Source organism: Ptychodera flava, chromosome 1, assembly GCF_041260155.1.
Source record: "Ptychodera flava strain L36383 chromosome 1, AS_Pfla_20210202, whole genome shotgun sequence".
NCBI classification, from domain to species: domain Eukaryota; kingdom Metazoa; phylum Hemichordata; class Enteropneusta; family Ptychoderidae; genus Ptychodera; species Ptychodera flava.
This window is the reverse complement of record NC_091928.1, coordinates 34,171,994-34,193,130: the sequence shown is the minus strand read 5'-3', so window position 1 is coordinate 34,193,130 and position 21,137 is coordinate 34,171,994. Positions and strand designations below refer to the sequence as shown.

General features: G+C 38.1%; 1 protein-coding gene across 1 annotated transcript; it reads left to right on the top strand.

Moving 5' to 3' along the window:
* The first annotated feature begins 1,503 nt into the window (after positions 1–1,503).
* On the top strand, positions 1,504–21,092 carry LOC139144223 (uncharacterized). Its single transcript, XM_070714885.1, has 5 exons — positions 1,504–2,238; positions 5,681–6,076; positions 11,413–11,538; positions 20,554–20,737; positions 21,064–21,092. The coding sequence occupies exons 1-5, from the start codon at positions 1,828–1,830 to the stop codon at positions 21,090–21,092; spliced, it is 1,146 nt and encodes a 381-aa protein (XP_070570986.1). The 5' UTR covers positions 1,504–1,827.
* Positions 21,093–21,137: the final 45 nt, after the last annotated feature.

Below are 21,137 nucleotides of genomic sequence, written 5' to 3'. Positions count from 1 at the left end.
TTGTTGATACTATTTTTTTTTCTATGTACCAACCAGAAAATATTCAAGAAAGTCACCCATAGCCACCGCTAATATACCTCTGTGTTATCTCATGTATTAAATTTTGTATTCCCAATTTTCTATCCCTTCAATTACTTCTCTGTGCCCCCCCCCCCACCTTGTACCCTGACATCCCAAGCTTTTCATGAAACTAGAGTTGGTGTGAAGTTAAACAAAAAAATGATCATAGATGTGTTTAAAACAATGGGAAATCTAGCTGTGATTTATTGATGTGATGCATTGCTTGGAAAAGTCTTTTTTTTTTGTAGCATTTAACCAAGAAATAAAATATTCACGCCAGTTAATTTAAATTTGAAATAGAAATCCCGTGCAAAGGACAATATACTCTAGTAATAATGTAATGTTTATAACATTTTCTGTATTAAAAAATCAGTGTCTTGGTTAGGTTTTTTTTAAGAAAAAGTATGTGACCCTTTTCACAATTTGCTATTTATTGTCACTCTTGCCTAATCACCTTCCTTTAATTCCACACAGATTCAGGTGAAAGTTGTTTCCAAATTTTTATCTTTAAAATCTTTTTGATTTCTTGAGTACAGATTGAAAACTAAATTAATTCAAAAGATGTGTGGTATATTTTCTGACAAAAAAAAACTTGTTAGATCAATTTTGTTAAAGGAGTTCAAAAAATGAGCCTTTGTCCTTTGTCGCCGGGGGGGGGGGGGTCAAACTTTGAAAAAAAGTAATGAATTGTCCACAATAAAATATGTGTAAAACCACAGCCTGCCTGGAGAATCGACTGGTATACGTACATGTTTATGCACGCGCTCCGTACTTTTTTTGCAGAAGATGTGAGTGCGTATACACATGTATTATGGAAGACCTAAAATGGCCAAGGTACTTACCATTGGGTAAGAGGAAATTCTTTTGTTTCGTTCATTTTGTTAGCGACCAATATTTTCGGCAACAAATTAAAAGCGTGATGGTGTAGAGTGACATAGGCCGACGATAACACATCGATGAATGTTGACACTGGTTGACTACAGGTCAAACCGAGGTCGGTGACTTTCAGCCAATAGCAGCGCTGCAATGCAAGGTAGGCTGAATACTTTATCAATGAATCGCTGATCATTTCTAATTCTCCGTACACGCAAACGTAATAATTGCTCCAGGGGTCAAAAAACTCCCCAAAGTACGCCCCCAACCCGGAATTGCTCACAATTTTCACGATGTATGACCTGGGATTGTCTTTCAATATGGGTGTATTGATATAAGAGACCGCAAATTTTATGCTTTCTACTCAAATTCTGACACGGCCAAAAACTGGTTGCATAACCTCCCTTTATATTTATGTAGCTGCAGGCACAGCGTACAGTGTGTGTAAACAAGGTCGCGCGACCAGGGCCGGCCGAGCACGAGCGGCTGCGATCGCGCTGTCCACTTCCTCGTTCTATCCGCTGGCGGCGCTCTGCCTTCAGTTCGTCTATCACCGTACGTCGGCCGACCGTGCACCAGTGCACCCACCAACTTACAGTTATCCAGTCTATGTCTGCCTGGGTGAAGCCCACGGTGCTATAACTCCTTCCCACAGGAAAACGCGTAGATTTTACACAGCAGATCTGTTGTGCTGCGCTACACAGAACCGGTCTCTTCCTTACCTCTGGGAAATTTTATCAAGGTCTTGCTTCCTGGTCATCGACGCAAACTAAATGCTCGACAGTCGTACTGTGGACAATTTAACGACTCTGCACTTCGTTTTTCCTTCAAATTGCCCTCGTCTTTCGGAAGTCTAACTTTCGCTCGTTTTTTGTAACTTTTGCTACTTTCGCCATGGAGTGCGTCTACTGTGGTAAAGTGTTTGATAAGAAGCAGCGAGGTTATAGGAGGCAGTCGTTTCAGTCCAAACTTCGGGATACAGAACAGTCCGTCCTAGATGCTGCGATTGACGTATTTGACCTTTCTTCACCAATATCCCCAAGACTGATGGAAGAGCGAGCTCTCTGCAACATCTGCTGTGGTTTACTGGCGAAGATCACTAAACGTAATAAGGAATTATCTGAGTTTAAAGACACTCTGGAGAAGAGAGCGGCGCAAGGTAGTTATTTCGAAACTAGAATGAGAAAACGTCCAACTCCAACCATGGAAGAAGGAAGCTCTTCGGAGTCTTCCCACCTCCATGCTCCAACGAAGTTGACCAATAAATCGGCAGAGGAAACGCATGTAACTGACACACGATTTTTGGTAAGTTTAATTACTTAATTTCTCTGTCGGCTATAGATTGTCATCACTGGGCCATAGCTTGCAAACTTGTAGCTCTACAGTACACTGACTACAGTGAGGCGGTCGGTGATTTTTTGGCAACCACTCTCACCAGGGGGGTTCGTAAATCCAGTAAACTAGCATAAGACCGCATTAAAAAAATGGAGGGGGGGGGGGGGCTGGAGGAATTCAGGGGGGATTCGAAAATTTTTTAGGTAGTCGAGGGGGGGGGGCTTGAAAGTTTTGCTCTGCCTATAGGGGGGACCTGAAAATATTTTTACTCCCAACATTTTGATATCGTTCAATAAATCTAGAACCGTTTTGTCGCATTTTATAACTCGAAAAAATCTAAAAATGTATGTATGTCATTAAATTTTCGTAAAACAAGTTGGCCTTAATGGGGCAGGAGCTGTAACTATTGATAATTTTTAATATTCTATGCAATGTATCAAACACAGTTTCTTGGTGTCTCTACAGCATGCTGAAAAACACAATATTCAGTTTGTCAACAAAGCCCGTTTGTCTAAATATTGGTGATAATTGAATGATACAAATGCACAGTACACGTTTGCTGTGTTGGCAAGCTGAATACTGGACAGCTCAACATGTTGTAGGGAGTGAAATAGAACGCAATTGTATAGACTGAACAAAATATTATCAAAGTAAAAAGTTAATACAACTACTGCCCACTGCTACTACACACTGGCAGTGACAGTGATATCTGTAGCTCTGACTCTGATGTAGTTACAAGAAGAGTTTCGGTCATAGGACACTCAATTGACAGTGAACCATACATCTACTTGTACACCAGATCCAGCCAGAGGGCAACACATAGAAGACTAGGGGACTAAAAGTTACCATAGATTTTGAATTCTGGCATATGAGAATGATCAAATATTAGAGAAAAAAGATGAGGTCACCGTACTTGATCTTATATGTATGAAAAGTCAGTTTTTCTAAAATCACTTAAAATCAACATATAACCATTCATTTCAAGATCATGCAGTGAATGAAATTTTCACATCTCACTGTACAATAGCACAAAAGTAAAACTTTGAACAGTAAAGACTCTAATATAAATGGAAAAATGTGTGACCAAATGGAATCATTTTTAGCTCACATTTGGTATACCAATGTGAGGTAATCGTATAAGCTGAATCAGTTCATTTGCATGCCATTTGCATGTCTGTATGTATGTATGTATGTACGTATGTATGTCCGTCCACATCAAAAACAGCTAAACCGCAGCACCTACTTAGTATTTGGTGTACAGGTGCACCTAGGGGTGGAGCTGTGAATTTGTTCAAATGAACATGTCAGTGCCAAAAATATGCTAATGAGGGGAAAAAAGGAAAAACCCTGCAAATTGCTAAAACTCTGTAACCGTTGGTCAGATTGGGTTGAAACTTGGTGTGCAGGTTCATAGGCATTCTAAAGTACATAAATGTAGGTGTTTAAAATTTGGGATGAAATTTGCATGTTTCTATTTTTAGGGTAATTTTTTCAGTTTTTAGTCAAAAAATGTTTTTCTCTGAAACCACTCATCTGATTGCTTTGAAAGTTGGTATACATGTTCCTCAGGATGACCTCAGTCAAGTGTATACAAATTGAATTGAAATTTTAATATTTGTAATTTTGGGGCAATTTTCCAAATTTTTGGTCAAAACTTTTTTTATTGAAAAATTACTAATCTGATAGCTTTGATATTTTGTATACAGGTTCCTAAGGTTGATCAAAATCAGTTTAATGAATATCGTGAAGATATCTTGATTTCTGTATTTTTGCTGAATTTTTTGGTTACTTTTCTCATTTTAAGTAAAATTTCTTCTTCTCTGAAACCACTAGCCCAATTGCTCTCAAATTTGGATTGGATGTTTGCAAGGGTGTTACCCTTCTAATTGTTGAAAGTACGACAAAATTGGAAATATTACTGTTTTGGGACAATGGACATGCTCAAAAACATGCCGTGAACCTTTCAAAGAATACTACCGGTAGTATCCTTTTAAAATAATCATTTCAATTCAATTTGAATGATAAGAGATCACATGCCACAATAATTGAGATCAGATGTCACAGTAATTCTTTCAACTACCTGCAGTGCAATTGAAAGTAGCAATGGCTGTAACATTAATCATCATCTACAGTTTGGCTTGTAACTTTACAGAGAATACAATCATTGTCAAGAAACTTATTACAACCTGAAACTAAATATATAACATAATACACATATAAATGCACTTATATATCAAAGTTTTTTACGAGAAAAATTGTTTATAGTTTATCCCTAGGTTACCATGTGAAGTGAAGTTAGTTTTTGCCTGAAATTCAAATATCAAATTTCAAATATCCACATCTTCACTTTCAAACACCACGTTCTACCGGTAATTGAGAAACATTTACAAATGACAAGATATAGTAAATATTGCCATGTATAGTAAATCAAGAGTTTGAGTAAAATAAGAGAAAATCAATTTCATGCACACACGCATGCACTTCTTTTTGCAACATTTTTCATCATCTACAGTTTGGCTTGTAACTTGTACAGATGAATTAGTAAACTCATTAAAATTATCAGTTGTAGAAAGTGCCAGTCTTGTCCCACTCTCACAAAGATTCACAAGTAACTAATAAGTGAACATTTATGTAGCACAGTGCAACAAAGCAGTGGTCATAAACAGTGGTTAAGTAAACACATACATGTACATGTAAATACATACCGGTACATACACACATACTGGTACATACCGGTACATACAGACGCCACAAACTTCAGCTTATACAGTACGATAACAGCACATTGGTATACCAAATGGTTTGGCTTATACACACAGCAGGATGGCTTTGCCGGTTGACCATAATGGCCTGAGACTAACTAATAGGCGTGCATTTGCGAAGTGTTTTCAAATTGGCAAATAGCTTTGAACATGACGTTGTATTTATTATAGATTCACATGTATTATTTCTTAAATGCCCTCATTTGATCAAACGCTATCGTAATTAGATTTATCAAATATCGTGACCATGGCATATGGTGAATCTTGCAGAGCAAATGACACCATATGCATTGTGTCAAGCAGTCATATGCCTTGCAATTCAAGTTACTCTGCACTATCAACTCATCAAGTCTGGCTTAAGCCCACAGTGCTATATATAATTCCTTCCCACAGAAAACGCATACATTTTGAACAGTAGATCTGCTGTACTGTGCTACACAGAACTGGTCTCTTTCCCGACCTCTGGGAAATTTTATCAAGGTCTAGCGTGTCCTGGTCATGGAAGCGATCCCATTGACACAAACCAGATGCTTGACAGTCGTACTGTAGACAATTTATGCTTTGTTTTTCCTTGAATCTGCCCTCATCCTTTGAAATCCTTGTCTAATTTTTGCTTGTTTTTTGTAACTCTTGCCACTTTTGCCATGTAGTGCTTCCATTGCGGTAGAGTGTTTGAGAAGAAGTCAAAAGGTTATAAGAGGCATTTGTTTCAATCCAAAGTTCAAGGTACAGAACAGTCCGTCCTAGATGCTGTGATCGACGTATTTGACCTTTCTTCACCAATATCCCCAAGACTGGTGGAAGACAGAGCTCTCTGCAACATCTGCTATGGGTTATTGGAGAAGATCACTAAACGTAATAAGGAATTATCTCAGTTTAAAGACGCTCTGGAGAAGAGAGCAGCCAAAGGCAATTATTTTGAAACAAGAAAGAGAAAACGTCCAACTCCCACCATGGACGCAGGAAGCTCTTCCCACCCCCATGCTCAAACGACGTCGACCCGTAAATCAGCAAAGAAGATGCGTGTAACCATAACACCATTTGTGGTAAGTTTAACCCTTTCACCACCATGGTTTGTCCCAAATCCATTGTTTTCTATGGTAAAGTTGGACCTGTATACAGGGAACTGGGGGTGAAAAGTTTAATTACTTTATTTTCTCGGCTACATAGATTGTGTCATCACTGTGCAATAGCTGCAAACTTGTAGCTCAACAGTGAGGCGGTCAGTGATTTTTTTTGTTTTTTGCCACCTCTCTCATCAGGAACACTATATTAAATTGCTACAATGCTAAAGGCCCTATTGTTTTGAAAATAAGTGCGACATCAGCATAGCTCACTCAAGGTACCAAATATCTGGTTGTTCTAATACCTGTATGTGTCATTGCACATATCCATCAAAAAAGAACACTTCAGAATTGTGGACATTAACCTGAACATTTTAGGGGTTGAAAATAATCTAAGTAAGAGACAGCGATCGCTGACAAAACAAAATGCTAGGTGTGTGTATTTGCATATAGTACAAATGGGTGCGCTACACCATGGACCTAGAAACGTTTCTTGCTCCATTTAATGTTTCTAGCTCCATGGCTAAACTGATGTCGCCCTTATTTTCCAAACAATAGGTCCTTTGACATTATATAGCACTACTGGTGAGCAAGGTTGCAAAAACTAAAAATCGCTATGACTACCTCATCATAGCTAGCTACAGTTTGCAGCTACATTGTGTCATAGCATAATAAATTACCCAAAAAGCTATACGAGTGTAAAGTTGGCGTCATCCTCATCCTCTGCCTCCACTGACTTTCTAGCTGACGTTGGAAATGATGCTACTCAGCATCAGCTTTAGCATCATGTACAAAGAATGCCGAAGTGATGCTACCACATGACAGATAAATGATAAAATTCGGCCACAACTTTAAAAAATAACAACTCCATTCTTTCACAACTTTCTTTTGAATTGTAAAACTGGTTGGCAGGTAATATTTTATCAGTAGAATATCTCTTAAACACTGGGTTTTGGTAGTGTTCATAATTTTCATTCCATGATCCCTGGATGTGTTTGTTGGTGTCCTGTCAACTCTTGTGTTAAGATTTTCTGAAAATTGGTGCAAAAAAGACATCCATGGTCTGAAATGTTTAAATGTCGCCACCATGAGAGGCAATATAAGAGCCCTAATTATTTAGAGGACATATAAAACAATTGTATAACTATGATTTGAGGCCTGAAAAGTCAACGTATTAAAGGTACCGGTACACTGTCACCTGTTCCAATTTCGCCACAGTGACCATGGAAAGAGAAAATCTAACCAATCACAGATTTTAAGCGGGTGGCTGCTTTTTAAAAAACAGCGCCCTGACATGGGCATTTTGAATTCCAAGGAACGCCCCTTTGATTACAGGTGACTGTATACCTTTAATCCTCTTTCTCCTGAGTTGTATTTATTTGTATGATTTGATTATGAAGCTTGGTAGAAAGAGGATTAAACATAAGACAGCATTCAATCTCTAAGGGCGAAGAATTTCGAGTTGTAACTACATCGTTAGAAATGGATATTAAGAGAAGACATTACTAAATATTGTGAGATACAAACTCCACGTTTTGATTAACATTTAAAGTGATATGAATCTGGGAGCACATTTTTACAGTCCTTTTTACACTTATCATTCCATTACACGCAGTTGGGAATAATGGGATATGACCGATGTGAAGCTGAGGCTGTAAGCGTGGCGCCATCCTCATACTCATTTTTGCCTGACCTTTGAGGATGAGGATGAAGATGATGCCAACTATAAATGCTATTTGATTTGTATGTACCAATGTAGGTCACTGGTGAGTTTTCTTAGTATACTTGGTGTGTCATGGTTACTCTACCCCGTGATTGCAGGTAGAATGCACCCCAGGGACAGATATTTGCACTCTCAAATTTTTACAATTCTCTTCTGACATACCACTTGTGCGGATTCATTTTAAAGCTGTTGGTGTAAGAAAACTTTAAACCCTCTTGGTTTTTTTTGAAATTCTAAAATTTTCTTTTTCTTTTTTTCTTTTTTAATTTTTAGTAGGATTTCATACACTTAGCAGGGTTTTACATGACGCGCATTTCTGCGTCCTTTACGCATAAAACCGACGCAGGACCCCTCAAAAACTAAACCACGCGTCCCTTGGGACGCAGCAATATCTGTTGCTGGTGTACACCTTGCGAAGCTGCTGAACACGTAAAACACATCCCAGTAAACCTTACCGACCCCGTACTTTAACCCTTAAAGTGCCGCGTCGGTTTATAAACCGACACGGCATTCTCGCTCTCAGCGCCACGTCGGTATATAAACCGACAGTGATTGCGTTCTATACTTATGCCTAACTTAGCTATGCATTGCCGAACTCAGCCAGAAGGAGGGTATTCCTGACCCTTTGAACCCAGTTTAGTACCATATAAGGACTAAAATAATGACATCATGCAGCCTAACAATCGAAAATTCCAGTAATTTATGCGAACTTTCTTCAAAAGAGGTCAGCGGTTTTCATGAATATTTAATCAGGTCTGCAGTTTCACCCGTACGCGGATACGGCCACAGTGCATTGAACGAAACACGTACGTACGTTTTGAAAGCTTTACCATGCCGTAGACACGGAAGACAACTATATTATGCCAAGCTACTGCCCTCTGGGTGATAGAAATGATAGATTTTACAGTTTTTTTGAGAATATTTTATGGAAAAATGACGCGATTTGGTGACCAATCGATCGCGATAGTGAACTTCGAACGTATCGGCGGCCAAGATGGCGGCACTGTGTGATGCCTAACTCTCGACATGGAACCCGAGGTTAAGTTTTCGAAGTCCAAAACATGCAAGATTGAGAAATTTGTAAGGATTCGGTTAAATTGAAGTGTATTTTGTAATTTTCAAGCGTTTGACTGCCAAAAAGCCCCTTTAAACTGTTGATATTTGACCTCCGGCCGTCCTGAAGCGAGACGGCCATAACAGTCGACCCGGTTTGTAAATGAAATGTAGTTGTTCTGAACTGTTGACATTGCGAGACATTTCCTACGTGTTACGCATTTTTTTAACTGAAATAAACCGGACATGAAACTTTTTTCTCGATACTTAGTGGTTTCTTTCCATTTTGTGGCGGATTTTGTGGCGTGCTTGTCAAAAAATGTGATCAAACTTGGCGAACGGATTGACTAGTATGTATGGTAGTACGAGTCCGTGACTCGATAAGCCACAGATAGTTACACACGCGTACGTGAATTAAACTAATGTAAGTTGGGTCAAACACCAAAATTAATCGATAAAAAGGTTAGTGAAATGTGTTTTTGTCTTCAACTCTTCATTATAGTTATACAGGCGGTTCAAACTATACAGAGTCAGTTGAATATGCCCTATAGTTGTGTGCATGTGTTGCACAATAGTTACCCCTCCATGTACAATATGGAACCTTGTTGTCTCTGTGTATGCAAATTAATACTAATTGAACACAGTGAAGACCATGGCATTGATAAACTATAAAACATTTTTGTGAAATAAATTGGGACCCCCATATTTTGATGTAGGACTCCCATTTTCTAACACCAGGAGTCCCAGGGACTCTCAAAAGTTAAAAGTGATGTAAAACCCTGCACTTAGGAAATACTTAATTTAGGGACTTTGGCCCTATGTTTTTATTTTTAATACTATTCTATGAATTTGTCCAGATAGACTTCCCTGAGGAATATCCAATGCACTGTTCTCCCTGAATAAGGTAACAGGGGTGTGGCGCCCTCTTGCAAATTCCTAGCTCCCCCTTGCAAGAAATGAAAAGATTAATTTTTAGCTCACATTTGGTTATACCAATGTGAGTTTATCGCTTAAGCTGAAGTCGATGGCGTCTTTATGTATGTGTGTATGTATGTATGTATGTATGTATGTATGTATGTATGTACAGTATGTTTTTGAAAAATAAAACAATAAAATGTACGGGGAAAACAAAATGACAGTGATTTACAAGCAAAATGCAAGCATGAGCATCAATCCTGCAGGCTGCAAACGTAATTCTCATTGATCTTGCAAATCTCGTGAGTTTGTCATGTCATCTGAGATCGTAAGCCCAAGTGCAACTCATCGATGGCAGCCATATTTGCATGGCACAGGCAGTAACGTTAGCCATGGTCTCTCCATAGGGACTGTGCGTTAGGTAACCGACTTAACCGAGTAAACATGCCAAGGAGTACACTGAAGATTTTATGGGAGGTTAGAATTTCGTTTGTTTGCTCATATTTGGTATGTATATAAATACCAAAAAGAGCTTATATGATGAGTCAGTGGCATCTGTTTGTCTGTATGTATGTATGTGGGTATGTATGTGCGGATGTACCGGTATGTCCATCACACACAAAGGCTCCCATACCGCCAAATCTACCATCTCAGTATTTGGTGTACAGGTATATGTAGGGGTTGAGATGTGAATTTGTTCAAATGAACACGTCAGTGTCAAAAATGTGCAAATGAGGTAAGAAAAAAGGAAATCCTGCAAATCTGCAGGAGTGGTGGCAGTGAACTGAATCAGCGCACACATCTGAATAAGAGGATTGTGACCTTTAACCTATTTGTATGCAGGGTACCTATTATGTTTGGGAGTGGTAGCAGTAACTGGAACAGCTTATTGGTCATTTCCTGTCATTGTTTATGAACTGTGACATATTAACAGATCTGCTGAAACCATGGATGTCTATTTTTGTACATCCATGGTTGAAAGATTCTCTGCTATGCATGTTGCTGAAGTTGACCTTCAGTACCTAAAGTTTCAGACCTTATTTACTTTTGTCATTCTTAATTTTCTGGTTTAAATATTTCTTGTTGTTTTTCTGGTTGTACTGTGCAGCAATTGTCATAACATCAACGTAGATTTTTCCTGCACTGAACAAACAGAAACAACATTTATTGTTGATCTTTGGTATCCATACTGGTATGAACCAATTCTGATCAAATTTGAGCAACACAGTATAATTTTGTGGTATTTTGTATTCCTTCCCAAAGCAAAACAATCTATTTTTAGGCTCGGCTGGACGTGTACCGGTATGTGTATCAGGCTGAGAACACATACCGGTAAGCTTAAGTGTTATGGTGATAATTTTGACATCGATGAATAAATGTATGTCTGTCGCTATGTTTTCGTTTTCAAAAAGTGTAATCTTCATTGAAATCAGTGAACTGGAATAAAAGTTATGGAACACTCTCACAGATTTCTTTTTCTTTGAGTTTTTATATGAAAATAATCTGAAAAAATACTCCCCAAGTGCCACCAAATAACACCATTTTAATCTCTGTTTTTCAAAAGCTCCGACTCTCTCTCTCTCTCTCTCTCTCTCCACATCCATAATGGCTTTTCCATTTTTTTCAGAGACCATCATTTACAAAAAGAGTAGTTTCAATGATCAAGCGATACGATTACTACTCCGCCTTCAAACTTTTGCTTTCTTCAAGCAAGGCTGCTCATCGGGATTTTGTGCGGTTTACAAAATCCAAGGTATTGTTATATCATATTGTTGTAGTACATCTCTGCTTTTCATATTTTGTCTCTTCGGGGACATACCAGTATTTGAACTACCGTATTACTCAACTTTCCCTGAAGCAATTTCATTCAGTGTTGGTACATGTACATAGATAAAGTACTATGGCATATATATGCATGTCAATTTATTTCGCAATACAATCCAATATGGCCACTGGGCGGCCATTTGTTGTGATTTTTTCATTTTTTTAGTTACTATAGACTACCGTACCGGTATACGGTAATCTCAGGGTTTTCTCTCGACTGCGCGATTGCGCAAATTGCGCATTTCGAGCCTTTTTCTGCCCTTTGCAAGTTACTGACTGCGCGAAAATCGCGCACAAAACACAGCACGCACGTCCGTATGATGGTGACCCAAGCGCACTGTGTAGTGACCTGTAAATTTGCCGTTATTCCCCCGGAAAAGACAAAATATCGCCTGTCATTCAATTTTGGTGACGTGATAACGTGGAGTGTACGCATCGAAAAGAAAACACAGTAAAGGACATAGTTGTGCTTCAGTCTCCATGGATACCAGTGCCATGCATTTTATGTTCATGTTTTGATAGGATATGTTGTTTGGGCCCAATGTCATTAGTAAGCATTAAAAAAAACTGCCCCCTCAAATTCAAGTTTGCCCCCTAATTTTGATGAATGGGGCAGAAATTGCCCGCTTCGGTGAGCATGCAGAGAAACACTGTAATCTATAGATTTGTTCAAATTGTGATGAAATATGCAAATCTGTATTTTTAGCTCTGCTGTCAGCGACGCGGAGCTTATCAAATAGGTTGATTATCCGTCGTCGTCCGTCGTCTGTCAACAATTGCCTTCTCCTCTGAAACTGCAAGTCCAATTGCTTTGAAATTTTATATGCAGTTCACTTGGGGTGACCTCACTTAAGTTTGTTCAAATCGTGGTGAAATTTGCATATTTGTATTTTGGGGCATTTTTTGGTGTTTTTGGTAAAAAAATCTTCTTCTCTGAAACCGCTTGTCCGATTGCTTTGAAATTTGATATGCAGTTTACTTAGGGTGACTTCAGTCAGATTTGTTCAAATCTTGGTGAAATTTGCATATTTGTATTTTTAAGGCAATTTTTGTCATTTTTGGTAAAAAAATCTTTAAAAATCTTCTCCTTCAAAACTAACAGTCAGATAGCTTTGATATTTGGTACATATGTCCCTCGTGATGATCTATTTCAGATTTGTTCATATTGTGCAGAAATATGCAAATTTGCATTTTTAAGGCAATTTTTGCCATTTTTGGTCAAAAATATTACTGGTCTGATAGCTTTTAAATTTGGTATACAGGTTTCTATAGATAAACTAAGTAATATGTATTGATTTTCTAATGAAATCTGTAATTTTGTATTTTTGGGGCAATTTTTGCCATTTTTGGTCAAAAAATGTGTATTTCCAAAACTACTCATCTGATAGCTTTGAAATTTGGTATACAGGTTCCTACAGATGAACTAAATGATGTTTATTATAATTATGAGGTAATCTGCAATTTTGTATTTTGGGGCAATTTTTTCCATTTTTGGTCAAAAATGTGTATTTCCACAACTACTCATCTGATAGCTTTGCAATTTGGTTTAAAGGTTCATACAGATCACCTTAATGATTCTTATTGAAATTATGATGAAATCTGCAACTTTGTAATTTTGGGGCAATTTTTGACATTTTTGTTTTAAACAAAAAGTACTGTACTGTATTCTCAAAAGTACTGGTCTGATAGCTTTGAAATTTGGTATACAAGTTTCTACAGATGAGCTAAGTAATATATATTGAATTTCTGATGAAATCTGTAATTTTGTACTTTGGGGGCAATTTTTGCCATTTTTGGTCCAAAACTACTCATCTGATAGCTTTGAAATTTGGTATACAGGTTTCTATAGATGAACTAAATGATATTTATTGAAATAATGATGAAATCTGGAATTTTAAATTTTGGGGCGATTTTTCCCATTTTTGGTCAAAAAATGTGTTTCTCAAAAAGTGCAATTTTTATTTTTGGTGGCAATTGTTACCATTTTTGGTCAGAAAATTTTATTCTCAAAAAACTACTCACCAGATAGCTTTGATTGACATGCTTTTAGGGATGATCCAATGTGATATATTCAAAGTATGATGAAATCTTCAATTGTGTATTTTTGCAGCTTGTTTTAGCCACTTTTTTCTGGCCACTGCATTGAACTATCAAAGATTTCCACCTTCTTTATCAACATGTGTCAAAAATAGTTATTTTCTACATAAACACAGCGGAGCTATATCGGCCGCTAGGTCGCTTGTTAAGGTATTTTTTGGTCATTTTTGATCAAAACTTTATTTCATCAAAACATCTTGTCTGACAGCTTTGATATTTGGTATACAGGCTCCTACTAAATATGATATATTGAATTTATGGTGAAAATATGCAATTTTGCACTTTTGGTGCAATTTTTGGCATTTTTGGTCAAAAAATGTGTTTCTCAAAAACTACTTGTCTGATGTCTCTGATATTTGGTATACAGGTCCCCAGGCTTTCTCTTAATTTAATGTATTGAAATTATGATGAAATCTTGAATTTTGTATATTTACAGCTAATTTTGCCATTTTTGGTCAGGCCATCCTGAAATGAGCTATCAAAGACATCCACCTTCTTTATCAATACACATTTCACAAAAAGTTATTCTCTACATAACACACAGTACAATAAATTACCCACAATGCTGTTCGATTTGTACCAACGACGTTAGTTTTCTTATAACTTTTTCAGTTCTGTATAAAAGCAATAATGTGAAGTCTCACGATAATTGATTAATTATATTTATTAAAAGTACGTTGAAATATTGTAGTATAAATTTCAAAGAAACCATTAAATAACCATAAAAGTCACATTCTTCAGGTACTACAAATGTCACAGTTTTGGGAAGCAAGTTATCACCAACTGAAGGGGTCATTCTCTGAAAATAGTTAGCATGTAAATTTCTTTTGTCTTTTCTATTTGGAAAAAATCAATATCCTTTTGTTTTCATAAAACAGGTGCAACTAGTCTCCCTACTTTCCATCACTTTATTCCGTATGGCTGAGGACACGATCAGTGGAAAATTTACAAAAATCCTTTCTCTTCTCTCAATCAAGCACAATTTTCTTAATCCTTTTACCGTAAAAACCCGATCAATTCGACCACCCTATTAATTCGACCACCCTATTTTTTTCACAAAACATAATTTTATTTGGGCCCTTTCAAATCGACCACCGACTAAAATTTGGACTTTCTCGATCTCTATTAATTCGACCGAATTACATACCCTTCAAAAACTTCCTTCAGTTGGTGAATGAACGATATTTCAAGACATCGAAAACCACCGTTACGAATACGATGAACCACGGGTCAGACAAAAAGGCAGAAATGAGAACAACAAAGGGCTTTGTAAACGGCTTTCAGATTGGTTTTCATTGGGTCACATGATTATTTTCGCTGAGTATGAAACCTCAGTGATTTATAGTGAGCTGGATCTCAGTCGCCCTCTTCCGAAATCTGCGTGAAGTTTCAGCGTGTGTGAAGTACCAACCCTCTAGTCTCTGGTTTTGTCACTATTTTCTCACCTTAATATCGAAGAAAGTAAGAATAAATTACCTACTTTCTCCCTTTCTTATTGTCTTTTCCGAATTCTTACCATCCCGTGTCGATTGAAATTTACAGACTCTTTCTGTGTGTGAATCAATATCCCTTCCTAATTGGACAGATATTATGTTCTAAACCACATGTTGCTTGTTCCTAAAACACATAGACAGATTTGCCCCGTGCACTAAAAGGACGAGTTTGCGAAATCTTTTGCGAACGCTGAAAAAATTGCTGAGGAAAAATCGATGTTACATGTCAGTAAGTACGGCCGCCGCCGCCGCGCTGTGCGTTCTTACCGACTGGGAACAGAGCCCGGGGAACAGAGTAATATTTTCAAACGCAAATGGGGACAGTGTCAAGGAAAGAGTAAGACGACGACTTATTTTTTCAAGCTGAAGAAATTGCTCTTTCTGGCTGTTTTAATGACTCAATCGAATATTTTGTACCCAATTAATAAATCATAGACAATCTCAATTCTCGGTTTCTGGCAATTTTTGTCGACCGATAAGTCTTTTCATCTTCAATATTCCATTCTAATTTCACCTATATAATATCCTAACCTCCTGTGACTTTCCTTCTAAACGTTGATTTGCCTTGTGCACCAAAGAGATGCTCTATTTTATGCCAAACGATGAAAGATCCCTGAAGAAATAACCATGTGTCAGTCAGTACGCCGACGGCAGGCGAAACCCGGACGGCCATACCGATTGGGGACAGAGCAGAGTAGATCGAAACGCAAACGGGGTGTTATTAGGCCTATAGGAAAGGCGGTGACTTATTTTAAAGCTGAATAAAGTGCTGTCTCTGGTTGTACTGTGTAAGTCTGTCGATCGAAATATATATTTGTTCCCAGTTGATTAATCATGGGGGATGGCAGTCTCGATCTCCCCTTTATGGTTCGATATTTACTGACTCGTTCCTTCTCATTTTTGTCAATCGATGAAAGCATTTTCGTCTTCCTTATTCAATCTTACTTTGACCGATGTGATATCCTGACCTACAGTGTCATTAGTTTTGACCAACGTACAAAGACGTTGCCCATGCGCCCGGTTGACGAGATATTTTGCAAAACGGTGAAGAAATATTATTTATTTATTAGCCGTGTTCACAATAATGACACTGGCTCAGAAAGAAAGAGAAGGACAAGAAAATGTATAACACTGAAATATTTGAACACGTACGGCCGTACTGCATGGGGGCCCGGGAGACATCGATATCAGTCTTTCCGGACTGTTTACATGTAGCTTAGGGGATATCAAAGGAGATGAATCAGTTGGTTGAATAAAACAAAAGTTTTCAGACATATTTTATGTCAATGTTGTAACTGTTGGACTTTTGATTCGATTGAGAAACCAGAATCACCTACGAGAGATGTCTGTATTAAACACGGACGCACAATTCGGAATAGTTTGTTGTGCTACTGCCGGTCTCAGTCGTGGTGTCTCTCTCCCATAAAATTTCAAAGCTATAGGCCTACACTTGTCGTTTCGATTCACAGGTAGCAGTACACCGATGACCAGATATTAAAACAAGTCTGAGCAATTTTACGCCGTGAACGTCCTTGAACCTATGGACGTGCCCATTGTTTTACTGCGCCCATTAGCGTGTAAACCCCTGCTCGTTCCCAGCAGAGTACTTTTTTAAAGTTCTGTACATCAGTGAACACTTTGTGTATAAGCCCTAAACCTAGTTTAATTCAATTATGGAAAGGTATTAGTAAAGAATAAAGGGTCGTTACAGTTGCTAAAATTGCGAGAAAAATGGCACGTTTTTCCAGTACTTTTACAGTTCTGTGCTTTCCATCCCCGTTACTCAAATAGAATAGTCCTATTCACAAGCGCTATTGTTTTAAATCACGTCCAGGATGTGCTGTTGATTTTCATTCTTTCGTGCAATTTCATTTGTTTGAAGCAATTATCCTTTCATTGACTGCTCTGTGGGACTCTTCTGGATATGTGTTTTGGATAAAAAGAACTCGACAGTGAAAGACATAAACTTCGACGGTGATAGGTATACAATATCGGTCGATGTGCGAAGATATACAGATTACAAGTTATTTTAGAAGTTCTCAAAACCAGTAAAAATATTTCTGCGCGCCACTTATTGATCGTGTCTTCATGTGAACGTCCTTGAATCCGTGACCACGACCATCGTTTTGAAGTGTTCGACGGTCGATGATCGGTAGATTATATGTTACTGAACTATCGTGTGTTTGTTAGCATGGTTAGGTAATAGACGGTGTAGTCTGTAGAGGCGATACGGCGAAATTCCAAGGCCCAAGAGAGCATGTGACGTACATCGCATGCTTTCTTACAACGAACGAGCCGTCGGTTTCAATAGCTACGTGAAATCCGGCCTCACCGATGTCCCTGTCCTGATTCGGAGAACAACTTTCAAGCTGCGAGTTGAGGTTCAGATGTCCGATTTTTCATATTCAAAAGATATTGATTCACAGCGAACGCCCGTCTTGTTTTTAGCGCATGAGGGCAATTGAAAATTCAAAGCCAAATAGCCAGTGGGAAAAAATTCCACCGGACGACTCGCTCTCACCAGCGGTCGCAATGAAAAAAAAATCGAAGTCTCTGAAGTCGGTATCATTGCTCCGCCATGTTTACTGTTAGTTGTGCGGCCATTTTAAAGTCACAGATTTTTCTTCACGGCAAAATTCATATAATTGCCATACCGCGAAGTTCCCTGTGCAATATGTCTTATGTCAATTTGGCAGCAAAAGCGTCACGGACATTCGATCGATGGTGATACACTTTCTCCAGGCCGTGAAATGTCACCAGTTACGAACTTTACCGGTTTTCGATACGAAATATGCAATATATTATCAGCATTGTTCACGTTGTGTTTTGAGTCTGATATCGAATATAACAGGAAAAAACTAACGATTTGAGAGACGATAGAGACCATGCCCGATACGGAAAATTGACATCAACTACTTGCATTGAGCAGTGACCTGAAACTTCAGACTTATATATAAATGTCGACAATATAAAATATCGAAATACCGGAGAGGGAGAGAGAGAGGTTTACGCTGTCGCGATTTGATTATACTGTTTCGGATATGACTTCGGTATAGACGATACACAGACATCGAAAATGTGCACCTATATACTTTCCAGAAATTCGACTTATCTTATAATAAGAGTAGAATAAATATAAAAGTGTTGGTTGAAGTAAATCTTCAGATGTTGGTTTTCCAAAGTTAGACAATACTTACAGAAATATGGTCATCATAGTCTTCTCTTAAAAACTATTATCTTCAACACCACGTTTCTTATGATCGGTGATGTCATTTTTTATTATTTTTACAAACTTTCAATGCATCAAACGCCATTAGACTATCTCATCTGCCTGTCAGGGAGTTACTATATATTTCCAAGGGCTGGCACACGATGTCAACTTACGAGTCGTCCGTCGAGCGGCCGGTGGCAGTGTCACAGATCGCTCCGTCTGTAATCGCGGCCACTTTGATTTTGATGTGACACCCAGGTGCGTTTGAGGTTTTTTGTTACCTAATTTGTCGACCTCAAAAAATTCCACAGTCCATGCTTTGAAGCAGTCTCAACATGGCAAACATGTCTCGCGTAAATTTCATCCTCGTCGTTCCAATTAATTCGACCACTAAATTATTTCGGCAGTTTTAATTTCCTAATAAATCGACGATTTTGAAATCGTAATTATTTTTTTCTGGTCGAATTGATCGGGTTTTTACGGTACATGGGAATTAAGAAGAAAGGTGTTTTAAAAGTATGTTCTCAGAATTTTACAAGTAGTCCAGGAATCTGTCTACACATGGGAGACATGGTAGACTTCACAGGGGAATCTACGTTGGTACAAATCATGATGTACCGGTATTGTGGGGAATCTCTAGTACTGTGTAACACAGCAGAGTTATGTTGGCTGTTTGGTCGCTTGGTTTTTCAAAACCGCTGGTCAGACAGCTTTAATATTTGGTAAACAGGTCCCTAGGATGACCTTAGTGAGCTAATTTCATACAGTCGGGAAATACTTAATTTTGTATCCATGTCTATAGTGGCTTCAGGGACTTTGGCCCTATGTTTGAACCATAACTCAACTATCCCTGAACCGATTTCATTCAATGTTGGTACACAGATATAGTACTTTAGCATATATAAACATTTATTTTGTGATACGATCCAGTATGGCTTTACTGTCCAAAGTACATAAACATGACATCACCCTCCACAGACCACTTTCATGTGATTTCCCAACAATTAAGAATTTCACCCCTCCCCTGTAATGAAGCTCCCAAGCATGTACCGGTAATTCAATCACCGTAATTCAAACACCATAATCCAGCAGGGACTGTCATCAGCGATGACTTGTTAGGTTTATATTTCTCTCTATAATTCAAAATTCACCCTCTTGTTTTTCTCTGAATAGCATATAATTTAACCCTTTGCCTGCTATGTTCATATTTCAACATCAGGTTAAGTTGGTTTAAACTTGTGAAGCAAAACATGTACCATTTGGTGCATTTTAGTTTAATAAAGACTTGAAGATTTGAAGGTCCCTGAAGACAGATACTGCGAACATGATTTGTGCAGAGTAAAACGGCTATAATATACCAGCCAAGTTGGTGACAATACATTATATTTTTGGCTCAATACCACCTTTTAGCCCCCATTTGCCATACATATACAGTATAGAAATTGGGAGGTTATATCATATGGTTGAAAAAAATGTACCGGTATGTCAGATGTCTGTCTGTATAGATGTATGGAGGTACCGGTATGGGTGTCTGTCTGTCCATATCAAAAAAAAATCTTGAACCCCTTCAAGTGCATATTTGTATTCGGAGTCAATTTTTGCCAATTTTGGTCAAAAACTCTTCTTTGAAACTGTCTATCCCATCACTTTCAAAGTAGGTGCTAAGGTCATTGTAACATGGAGCATCTCATATTGCATGAGTATAAGATTGATTTGGGATTTTCTTAGTAATCATTCTGTAGGAATGCAATATTAAGTGTGTACTCATACCGGGTACTTAGTATAAATTTCTGTAAAATGAGAGCATAGTGTCTTTAACACTATTTTTACTGACTTGCAGATTGGTAGATGGGGAAGTGATTCTGTCTGGCAGGTAAAGGGTTAAAAGTACACGGTCACCGTAAATTTGCATATCCATATATGGTAAAGGGAGCAGGGCTTAATGTACAACCCCGTAACACCTGTAGCTGTCGGTCCTCCATATTTGATACGTCAAAGATCATGCAGACGCACGCTGCTAAGTATACCATGGCTTGTCATGTCGGGGCGCCCTTTTTAAAAAGCGGCTACCCGCGTAAAGTCTGTGATTGGCTATTAAAAAACAGGTGACCGAATACCTTTAATACTGTTTGTCTATCCATAGATAAGGAGAGAAGTCCGCAGTTTTCTTAAAGGGGAGAACATGATGATGAAATCTCTGACAAGGGACACAGCTGAAAACTTTTCCTGGGGTTCTGTACTGGAAGAGACTACAAACAAGGTGCCAGTCCTTCAAACTGTCCTTGAAGCTGCCATAACAACAAAGCACAGTTATCGTAATGTTCAGTGTAAGTGTGGACAAAAATATAGTCTATTTTTGCAATTTGGAAATTCAGATTTTTGCTGTATAGCTGTAACTCTTGAAATTTGTTGCTCTTACAATATCGTCCTATTCTTTCCTGATTTTCTCAGAAATCTACTCTCTGAAGGGATATGGGCTTTCACTGCATTAGGAAACCATTCCTTTGTGAAACATTTGACAAGTAAATTTAAATTTTAACAGTCGTTTTGATTTCCCGCCATTTCAAAATTTGATAATATTATGAAGGGAACAGAATATATAATGTCAAAATGGAAAACATTCACCGTCTGCATTACATTTGACTATGTGCAGTTTATGCGAAGATTTCAGTGGAGATCTGAATAGTATCCTCGGTTTTTGCTTTTTCACATGGGGCTGCATTGTAA

Excerpts from the sequence above, each read along its gene's own strand:
- LOC139144223 (XM_070714885.1), top strand. The coding sequence starts at position 1,828 with ATGGAGTGCGTCTACTGTGGTAAAGTGTTTGATAAGAAGCAGCGAGGT. Across the intron at positions 2,239-5,680 it reads TAACTGACACACGATTTTTG|TGCTTCCATTGCGGTAGAGT; the intron begins GTAAGTTTAATT and ends TTTGCCATGTAG. Across the intron at positions 6,077-11,412 it reads TAACCATAACACCATTTGTG|AGACCATCATTTACAAAAAG; the intron begins GTAAGTTTAACC and ends CATTTTTTTCAG.